Source organism: Petaurus breviceps, unplaced genomic scaffold (genome assembly GCF_028583685.1).
Source record: "Petaurus breviceps papuanus isolate PSGF00001 unplaced genomic scaffold, PetGlider_PUasm1.0 90721, whole genome shotgun sequence".
In the NCBI taxonomy this organism is placed as follows: Eukaryota; Metazoa; Chordata; class Mammalia; order Diprotodontia; family Petauridae; genus Petaurus; species Petaurus breviceps.
Window position 1 is genome coordinate 6,004,577 of NW_027187322.1, and position 10,828 is coordinate 6,015,404.

General features: G+C 50.2%; 1 protein-coding gene across 1 annotated transcript in view; it reads right to left on the reverse strand.

The window, feature by feature from the left end:
• Window positions 1–6,736: 6,736 nt before the first annotated feature.
• The window catches only part of FGF4 (fibroblast growth factor 4), a 4,651-nt gene continuing 559 nt past the window's right edge, over window positions 6,737–10,828 (reverse strand). The window contains exons 2-3 of the mRNA XM_069066102.1: window positions 9,176–9,279; window positions 6,737–7,489 (exon numbers count right to left, since the gene is read on the reverse strand). Coding sequence (XP_068922203.1) covers window positions 7,313–7,489; window positions 9,176–9,279 — 281 coding nt within the window. The 3' untranslated portion in view covers window positions 6,737–7,312. The remainder of the gene's footprint in view (window positions 7,490–9,175; window positions 9,280–10,828) is intronic.

A 10,828-nucleotide genomic window follows, 5' to 3' on the forward strand; every position in this document is an offset into this window, starting at 1 on the left:
TTACAGGATTCAATTCCACAATTCCTTGAGTTTCACATTTTGTCCCCCTCTTTCCCCTCCCCCCCATGGCGGCATATAGTCAAGTATAGGATCTGTAAATACTTTCACATTATACATTAGTCAGGTTATAAGGACGGATTGTACCAGCTGGAATGAAAAATGGTAAAGAGGAAATAAAACCAAATGAGAGAAGGAAAAAGATCAAGTATTTTGCTTCCACCTGGATATAAACTTAGTTCTTTCTAGTCTGGATGCACATATTTCTCTCCATCATGAGTCTTTTGGGATTGACTTATATCACGGCATTGCTGAGAAGAGTCCAGTCTATCAAAGTTGGTCATCACACATACGTTGTGTCTGTAATTGTGTACAAATTTCTCCTGGTTCTACTCTTCTCATTCAGCACCAGTTTGTATAAGCCTCTCCAGGTAAATATGAAGACCGTCTGCTCCTCGTTTCTTACAGCACAATAGTATTCCATAACATGCATATACCACAACTTGTTCAGCCATTCCCCAATTGATGGGCATCCCCTTAATTTCCAATTCTTTGCTGCCACAAAAAGAGCTGCTATAAACATTTTTGTACATATGGGTCTTTCTCTCATTTCTATGATCTCTTTAGGATATAACCCTAGGAGTGGTCTTGCTGGATCAAAGGGTATGAAAGTATTTATAGCTCTTTGGGCATAATTCCAGATTGCTCTCCAGAAAGGCTGGATCAGTTCACAACTCCACCAGCAATGCATTAGTGTTCCAGTTTGCCCACATCCTCTCCAGCATTTGTCATTTTCCTGTTTTGTCATCTTAGCCAATCTGACTGGGGAGATGTGGTACCTCAGAGTTGTTTTGATTAGCATTTCTCTAATCAATAGTGAATTAGAGCATTTCTTCATGTGCTTATAGAAAGCTTTAATTTCTTTCTCTGAAAACTGCCTGTTCATATCCTTTGACCATTTATCAATTGGGGAATGACTTGTATTCTTATAAATTTGACTCAATTCTCTGTATATTTTAGAAATGAGTCCTTTGTCAGAGACATAGGTTGTAAAGATTCTTTCCCAATTTCCCACCTCCCTCTTAATCTTGGTTACATTGGCTTTGTTTGTACAGAAACTTTTAAATTTCATGTAGTCAAAATTATCCATTTTACATTTTATAATGTTCTCTAATTCTTGTTTAGTCATAAAGTCTTTCCCTCTCCACAAGTCTGATAGGTAAACTATTCCTTGTTTTAGGAGACTGCTTACAGTATCAACCTTTATACCTAGATCATGCACCCATTTAGACTTGATTTTGGTATATGGTGTTAGATAATGGTCTATGCCCAGTTTCTGCCATACTATATTCCAGTTTTCCCAGCAGTTTTTGTCAAATAGTGAGTTCTTATGGGGATGACCCTTCTTGAGGTCTAGTAATCCAAATGTCTGGCAACTAAGTGGCCAGAGTTCTTGGCCTAGAGTCATGAAGACCTGAGTTCAATCCAGCCTCAGACACTTACTAGCTGTGTGACCCTGAGCAAGTCACTTTGCCATGTTTGCCTCAGTTTCCTCATTCATAAAATGAGCTGGAAAAGGAAATGGAGAGCCACTCCAGTATCTTTGTCAAGAAGACCCCAAAAAGGATCACAGTGAATCAGACATGACTGAAAATGGCTGAACCACAACAGCCCAGATGTCCTGGGGCAGGAGTGGTAGTGGTGGAAGAGGAGCAGCCTCTGACCCTGCCTGGCATTTGGTGCTCCCTTTGGGTAGCCTCTTCTGGGGCCTGAGGGATCTCAGGGCTGGTCACATGCAACTTTTTCTTTCTCCAGTTTCCCTACTCAGCTGGAAAGGTATTTTAAGGAGTACCGGGCCAAGGGTCAGAATGAGATTCATCACCTTGGCAGCCTGTGAACTGGGGGGTTGCTTTGGTCACCTCTGGGTCCTCTCCAGCCCTAAGGCCAGGATTCAGGCTCTCTGCTGAAGACCCCAAGGGAGGCTGATGGGGGCCCATGTCCCAGGGCTGGATCTGGGGGCCCTCCAGGCCTCTCTCCCCACGGCACCCCACCCCCAGTCATCTGATCCACACCTCTCCGGGTCCCTGATTGCCTTTTACTCTCTCTCATTCACACCCTCTCACTTAGGTGAAAGAAAGGGATTTAAGGTGGTGGGAGTCCATTTGCATCTGTTGCTTACAAGCTCCTTGCTAATCACATTACCTCTGAAGTACAAATCAGCTTCAGAGACTTTAACGGGCTTTGAAATTGTCAAAATCCTTGGCAAAGTTCAGGGGCTTTTCCATTTATTTACTGTTTGCCAGCTTGGCTTGAAATCCGCAGATGGTGATCCAGAGCTGGGGACTCTGGGAGACGCTCAGCCAGAGGTCAATGCCAGGCCCTGAAACACCCGGGTCCCTCAGAAGGCATCCAGGGAGGCCCCATTCTGCTGATGGGAAGACTGAGGCCCGTGGAAGAGAGGCTGCCTAGGTCCCAGGGTCATAGATTAGAGCTGACCTGGCCCTCCTCCACCCTCCTATTTACAGTGAGCTCACTGAGGCCCTTCAGGTGAAGTGACTTTGCCCACATAGATGGTTGGTCCAGGAATCAGGATTTGAACCCAGCTTCCTGCCAGCCATTCTGAGCTCTCTCCATCCTACTGCTCTCCTTCCAATGCCAACCCCCCAGGAAGGCCCTTGGCAAGGCCCCTGAGTCGTGGTCAGTCTGCCTGTGCTTAACAACCACCGGGGAGGGGGAACCTGCCAACACCCTCTTCCCCCACACCTTCTGTTCTGCCCTTGGGTGACGAAGGACAACCAGTCCAGACTACCCTCTTTCTGAGGCAGTGGGATGGCCCTTCAGATGTGCACACAGAGCAAGTCAAAAGACCTGAGCTGGAGGCCTGGCTCAGCATGCCCCTCCTCTTCTCTGGGACTCAGTTTCCTTAGTTATAAAATGATGGGCTTGAACCAAGTGGCTCCTAAGAGCACTTCTCACTTAAAACCTAAAGGCCTCTGATTATATCTCTACCTAGCAGACAGGGCCCGAGCTGGTCCAGCCCCTTTAGCTGGCAGCTATGAAATGGCGTCAGATGGTGGCACGCTCAAGGGAGCAAGAGACAGAGACATCACTTGGCCCGGGGTCTGGAGCTTCCTCTAGTCCACACCATCCCTTCTCCCCCATTAGCTTTCTTTCTCCAGGGGGGATCCTAGAAGACCAGGTACTTCACTTTCATTAGTTGAAAAAGCAAACACACAACTCCTGCCCTCAGAGAGCTGCCACTCCCGTCGGGGAGCCAGCCCATGAATAAGCAGATACATACAAGATATAGAGAGAGTGACAGAAGGCAGTCTGAGAGGGGAAGAGGAGAGGAAGAAAGGCAGGCCCATCCTACTTCCCTCCCCACTTCAGTAAAGGATGGACAGGCTTGGTCAGTAGTCCCAGGGGAAAACACCACCCCCCCCCCCTACAAAAAAGGCAGCCAGGCTGACAAGGAGAGCAGACCTTGGGTCTTCAGGGTACCCTCCCAAAGAGAAAAACCCCTTAAGATAGATATGACCTTTTGATTTGAAGTGTTCAGATCTTTGATTTCAAGGGGAGAAGGGGGGCAAGGGGAAGATGCTTTAGCAAACAACAATTCATCATGGCCTTTCCCATTGTATAATTTCACCCCACTCGGGGTGTGGCTGGTTCAGCTCCAGAAGCTCCTGAAGTGAGCTCTCTCCAGGATGCCAGGCCAGGGGGCAAACTGCAATGTTTCCACTTGGGAAATTGGGTCATCTCTGCATCCCCCTGGATCTCAGATATTCAGAAACCCCAAATCATTTTACAGACCACAGGGAAAGTGCCAGTGCTTAGCCTGAGTATCAGAGCTCCCTGGTTTTTCTACCCGAGTCATTCAAATGGATCTGATTAGGGTTATATGATCTCAGTGTTGGGAAGAACAGCGGTGGTATATCTCTGAAGGCAGCAGATCTGGGGTCAAGTGTTGGCTCTTCCCCTTACACCCTTTGTGACCCTGGAAAAATCACTTAACCTCCCCTTTTGGCTCCTCATCTAGAAAAGGAGCGTCTGTACTACATGGCCCCTACGGTCCCTTCTACCTCCAAATCTAGGAAGCTTATCCCCTCAGAACCCTTCAGCCACACTCCAGGGAGGGCTCACTCAGGCTTGGTTTGAGGGTCTCTAGCCAAGGAGAACCCACTTCCACCCAAGGCTGGCCATTCCACTTTGAGACAGCTCTCACTGAGGGGAGGGTTTTCCTGGAACGAGCTGGAAGCTGCTTTTCTTCCAACTTCCACCCCTTGTTCTGGGTTCTGTCCTCTGGGGCCAATCAGAGCAAGGCTGAGCCATAGTCCCGATGGCAGCCCCTCAAACACTCACAGTCACCCCAGACTTTCTGCTTCTGAGTTTCCTCATCTGTGAAATGGGGGACTTGAACAAGGTGGCTTCTGAAAGTCTCCTGCAGCCTTCCAAACCCAAGCGTCCTTCCTCGGCCAACAAGAGTCTCGACATGTGCTGTCTCCCCACTAGAATGGAAGCTTCTTGAGGCCAGGGACTGTCTTTGTGTCCCCAATGATTAGTACACTGCTTGGCACATAGTAAATGTTTGATAAATGCACATTCACCCACCCATCCATCTGGTCCAGCTCTAGATCTACGACTCATGAATAAAACATAAGCTTCACCAACCTAATCCAGTTCTCCATCTGGGGCATTGGAGACAGGGATAAGGCCATGCACACACACTCTGCCCCAGGTATAGGAAGAGCACCCCCAAAGCCATAGAAGGGAAGGTTACTCTAAGACAGCAGAAGAGCTGGGAGAGCCCTTCCTGCTTCATCCATGCCCCAGCAGAACAAGGATGCCCTCCACCATGTCTCCTCTGGCTCTAAGCCTAGGAGCTCATCCAGCCAAGAGCTGTGGAGACCTCTAGTGACGGAGAGGGGCCACCTCCCACTGCCCTGCTGGGCACTTTCCCTAACATCCAGCCTCAGGCTGCCTCTCTGCATGGTGGTCACTTTGCCATGGAATGAATTCATTCATGCCCTCCAAGGATTTGCAGCCCAGCTTGTCGTCTGTGGTAACCAACATGATTTATTCCTTGTTACCTGTGCATAGCACATACATTGCAGTATAAGACGGCACCTGTATAAAACTACAGACAAATTCTGCCAATATTGGTCAATCTTGAGAGCTCAAGCACACAACTGTGTAAAAATGGCACAACAGTATTTTAAAGGTACAGACAGTACCAGCCCCATGAGCAGAGAAGCTGATTCTCTCATCTGTGAGCGTGTGTGTGTGTGTGTGTGTGTTAGTGCCGAGAAAACTGGACCAATTTTCCAGCAAACTTGGAGAACTGCTTTTGTGATCTGAGAAGTGGAATAATTCATTACTGCTTGGGCTTGGCTGTCCTCTCAGAAAGGACAGAACTCTCCAAGTGTCCAGTCCTGCCTTCCAGGAAGCAGAGACCTCTCTTTTCCCCAAGCCCCAGGCTTGGCTTGTCCCTTGCTCTCCTTGGAGGGCCTGAGAAACATGGTCCACACACAATTGTGGGGCACAAGCGATTGCAACAAAACATAGATTCTTAAAGCCCAACAACAGTGACAACAAACCCACACTAAGAATGTCCCAGAGAAAAGGCAAGACTCAAATTTTCCATAGTCTTACTGTCTGCTGAGACCCATGAAGTTAATTTGGGAGCCAGTTTGCAAACATCCTCGAGGAGAGCTCAAATACTTAAAAAACATTTAGGGCATTTCTGGTAGCCACCTAAGGTCATTCTGTCTAAACCCTAAAAACTCATTCATTAAAATGTGCACACCGTCCACTGTTCGGGAGTGGGGGCTTTTTTAAGCGTTCCCAGCCCCTGCCTCTGCCTCTTCTGTCTTTGCTCCCTTAATAGAGTTTCCATTTGAAAAATATATAAAGAAAAATATAGGGTTACTCAATGACCATATAGTGCCCTCTGACAGCTGTCTGCGAATATTTTCTCCATGATTATCCTTACTAAAAGTAAATCCCTGGGTAAAGATAGCTGAAACGTGACAAGGCCCACACCGGTGGAATGCTTCTTGGCTACATATGGAAAAATGGGGTGCTGGGATTGCAACCTCTAGTCTTGAGAGACTCTGGAAAGCAAAAGTCCTGGACTTTCCTGGGAGATTTTGCTTTGAAGCGTTGTTGAGGTAGCCGTAAGACCAATGGAGCAGGGAAGGAAGCAGAAGGAGGAAAGATGAGCAGTCTTTCTAAACACTATTAAAAAAAGAGAGAGAGACAACTCCAGGCTTGTGTGTTTCCCTGTGTCTAAAGGGGAGTCTGAGCCACGAATCCAGGGCTCTGTCCTGGCCAGAGCTGCTATCAGATGCAAGGGCTGGCTCCGTGCTCTTGATTCAGTGGTTGGGACTGGATGGCAGCTATCACAAATTGTGAAAAGAAGGAAAAAAGGCTTTGTCACTGGGTTTAAAAAAAAAAAAAGCAGTTGGTTACTTAAATCCCTTCCAGGCAGTCTCCCACCCACCCAAGGTTGATTTTACAATGCAGTTTCCCTCCCTGACAGGCATAAAATCAATTGTACTGTCTGTGGCTGATCTAAAAAAGGAGAATTAAAGTTTGTGGAGTAGTCCAAGGGTCCTTGCTGCCCAGCAGTAGATCGAGGAAGATTGCCTGGAGGAAAGTTCAAAGGTCAGCGCTGGCTGATCTAAAAACAGATTTGTGGGGTAGGACTTCCCTGGGCCACTTTTTGTACCAGAAGGAAACTGATATGCTTCTGCAGAGTAGCAGCCAGGGGCAAATGGGGTTCAGCCATCAACTGAGGGTACAGGGGAGTGTGGAGAGGGGTGCCTGTCCCCACCACCAAGGAGCCCGAAAGATGAACAAGGCTTTTTTGGGCCCTGTGCACACCAAGGGAGATGATCGGAGGGCAGAGCAGAGGCCCCTTCAAGCCCAGGGAGGTGGGAATCTAGAACCCAGCTCCCTCAGTCTCTGGATAGATGATAATAGCAGCACACAGTTATCTGAGAAACAGTGACAGGAGGCAGGCAAGGAAGAGCAGTCCCAGCAAAGAGGGGTTTCCCTCTTTTCTGTTCATTTCTTTTCTTTTCCAAAAACCGACACACCCACAGAATATAAATAAATTTGTGGCAATATATACAGACTTAAATAATTAACTTAACTATGTTACATACACCTGCTCCTGCAGAAGTCTCTACTGAAAGTGCACCAAGTTTGTCTGGTTTCCCATGGGTCCAGTCAGATCTTCCTCCCTGCATCTTGGCCTCAGTCATCCCTCCTGAGGTAACACAGGGGAGGCCCAGGACTGGCAGCCTCGAGCTCAGATCCGGGGCAGGAAGTGGGTCACAGTCATAGTGGGGGACACACGGTTGCCTTTCTTGGTTCTCCCATTTTTGCTCAGGGCGATGTACATTCCTGCATACTGCCGAGACTCGTAGGCATTGTAGTTATTAGGCAGGAGGATTTCTTTGAAGGTGCACTCATCATTGAAGTAAGGCTGGAGGGAAGAGGAGGGGGCAAGAGAGTTGGTCAGAACTCTTCCAATGGACTGCAATGCTCCTTCCAGACCCTCAGAACCACAGCTGGAATGGGCTCAGCTCAAGGGCTCCAAAGCCCAGCTCAGGGAAGGCTCAGGGACTTGACAGCAGAGTGATTTTGACCCATAAGGAATGCACCCAAGGAATCAGACTCTGGGCTGCTTCCAAGGGTCAAAGGGCCCCCCCAAGACAGAACTGAACTATTTCAGATTGAAATGGCAAGAGCCCTGGATAGGAATCATAAGACCACAGATTTAGAGCTGGAAGGAGCCTTAGAACCTATTTCATCCAATGACTCTGTTTTCCAGATGAGAAAACTGAAACTACCTGGTTAAATGAGTTGTAGGTAGTAAGTGACAGAGACAAAGGACTTGGGTTCTAATGCTGCCCCAACCAATTAATAACCTTGTAAGCCTTGGTAAACCTCCTACCTCCTTGGCTGCCTTAGCTTTCTCTTTGGAAAGGGGGTCATAATAGATAGACAGACAGACAGACCGATGGATGGATGAATGGACATTTCTTAAGCACATACTATATGCCAGGCACTAGGCTAAGCACTGGGTATTATAGCTAACATGATTTCTAAGGAATTTTCTTTCTAAAACCCAGGCTAGATAACTTTGCCCACCTGGTTCAGTTGGGGTGGGGCCAGAGCATAACCACCCTCCTTGACACACAAAAACCAGCTGGTTCTGCAGCTGGCCAGTCTTCCCAACACCTGGTCAGTACCATTCCCCAGGCCTTCAATATTCCTCTTTTCTTTCCCCTTCCCTCTTTCCCCCCTCTGGAAGTGATTCCCTGACCCTCACCAGCTGACTCTCCCAGGCCCACGAGCCAGGTGCAGCAGTGGAGCCTAGTATAGGGGAGAGCAATTGGGGGGGGGGCAAGAGGGGGTCAACTGGATTCTCCTTCCTTTCCTGGCCCCAGGTGCTCAGGTCCCCCCCTCCTAGAGGGGGCAGAAGCAGAAACAGCAGGAACCAGACATGTGGGAGTGTCACCCCCAGAAGCAGACCAACTTCCTTGAAGGGAAGAAGAAAGGAGAGGGGTGGGGAAGAAAAGAGCAGATCTAGTTTCTTCTGAGGTTTATGTGGCTGCTGCCAGACCAGGAGCCTGAAGTGTCCCTGGAGAGGTCTTGGGGACTGCCCCAACCATGTCCCTCTCCAGGTTAAGTGTGGCCTAGGGCTCCCATTTCCATAGGCTTGCTCCTCACAACCCGGACCAAGGAGTCCAAATGATGAAAGTGGAAACTGAGGCTCTGAGACAAGTAAGGAGGTCAGGGTCACTCAGCCAGCCAGAGCCAGGATTCTGTATCACTGTCTGTTAGGCTATCTGTCTCTTTGCCTCCTCTTGGTTTGTGGAGGGGGCAGTGTGTTTGAAACAGACAGGAGACAGAGGAAACGCAGGAGAAACCGACAGACGGGAAAGAGACAAAGAGAGGGAGGGAGACAGAGAGACAAAGACCGAGGCAGAGAGAAGTGTGTCTGTAGCGGAGGCTCAGGGATCCTGGGAGTCTGAGCAACCGTAGGGTCAGGACAGCTGTGCGAAGGCTGGAATTAAGGAACCCGCAATTCCCGTCCAGGTCTCCGAGGCCCTCTGTCAGGGCCGGGGCCCGTCTCCTGGCCTCCCTCCCCGGCTCCGCTTCTTACCGAGCCGTAGAGTTTGCCCTTGCTGTTCATGGCCACGAAAAGACGACTTTTGACGCCAAAGAGGCTCACGACTCCCCGTTCCACCGGCGACAGCTCCAGCAAACCTAGACGGGGCGAGCGGCGGGACGTGAGGGCGGCTGGCCTGAGCTATTGCCTGTTCCTCACTGCTTGTGGACCCGGAGGCGCCCGCCTCGCTCTGCTAGCCCCCGTGGGCCGGTCGGGCCGAGCCCTGACCTGAAAGCTAACTCTAACTCGTTCGCATCCCATTCCCTGTCTAGGACATCCCTAACACCAGACTCCACCAAGGCTGCCGCGGATTGGCACCGGGCTGCCACTGGTTTCACAAGGCTCCGAATCCTGCGGTTGTACGCCCAGGGGGGAGGGGGGAGGAGAGGAATTGAGCCTCAGGAGGACCTGGAAGAAATTGGATCCCGAGTGGGAGTGGGAGGACACACACCTGCCTGCACTGCTCGGGGCTTCTCAGGGGCCAGGAGCACCAGGCAAAGCCAGGCTCAAGAGAACGAACAGTTCTCCCTCGGGAGGAGAGCGAAGGGTCAGGGCAGGATCCTGCGGCTCTGGGAAGCAGTCGGACTGTATATGGGCCCGCGGCCCCAGCCAATACTCTAGCCTTCTGATTAGGCTGATAAAGATCGCTCTTAGCAGAGCCTCCTCCGCTCCCTCACTCTACAAGCAGCAGCTCTGTAGCCTGGGCCCCAGTGTCCCTCTTTTTCCATCCTCACCCCGGGAACCAGAGATCATCTCTCCAAAAACTCCAGGCAGCCTTAATTTCCCCTTCTTGTAAGGCTAGGGAACTGAACTAACTGGTGTCTAAGGTCTTTCTAGTGCTAAGCATATTGCATAGCCTTCCGAGTTCCCGGCTAGAACTCCCTGGGACTCCTCCAGGCTTCCTGCGGGGACCCTCTACTTCCTCCAACCCTGGGCGACAAGTCTGTTTCTTTCTCCCTGAGCCCTCCGTCCGATCGTTCCCCGCAACTCGCTGTTTTCTAGAGTCGGCCCTAGTTGCCTAGCTCCCGACATTCACGTACTCCGGATCAAGGCCTCGGGCAGCTGAGCAGCCCAAGGTTTAAGTGACCCTCAGGCCAAGAGGGTTGGGGGCTGGGATCCACCACTCCCCATCTCCTGGAAACCACCTGGTGAGATACACCCGGCAGTAAACGCAAAAATCATGGGGGTCTCTTCCTTCCAGTTCTTGGTCAACCAGCATACCGACTTTGGGGATCACGCCTTCCTTTTCCCAGTATAGCCACCTTCCTCTTGGAGAGGAAACAACCGCGAGAAGAGAATAGGGGAGAGGGTGAAGAGAGGAAGGAGAGGAGAGGGAGAGGAGAGGGATAGGAGAGGGAGAAGAGAGGAAGAGGCAGAGGAGAGGAGAGGAGAGGAGAGGAGAAGAGAGGGAGAAGAGAGGAGAGGACAGGAGAGGAGAAGAGAGGAAGAAGAGAGGAGAGGACAGGAGAGGAGAAGAGAGGAAGAAGAGAGGAGAGGAGAGGAGAGGAGAGAAGAGGACAGGACAGGACAGGAGAGGACAGGACAGGAGAGGACAGGAGAGGAGAGGACAGGAGAGGAGAGGAGAGGGGAGGAGAGGAGAGGGCAGGAGAGGAGAAGAGAGGAGAGGAGAGGAGAGGAGAGGAGAGG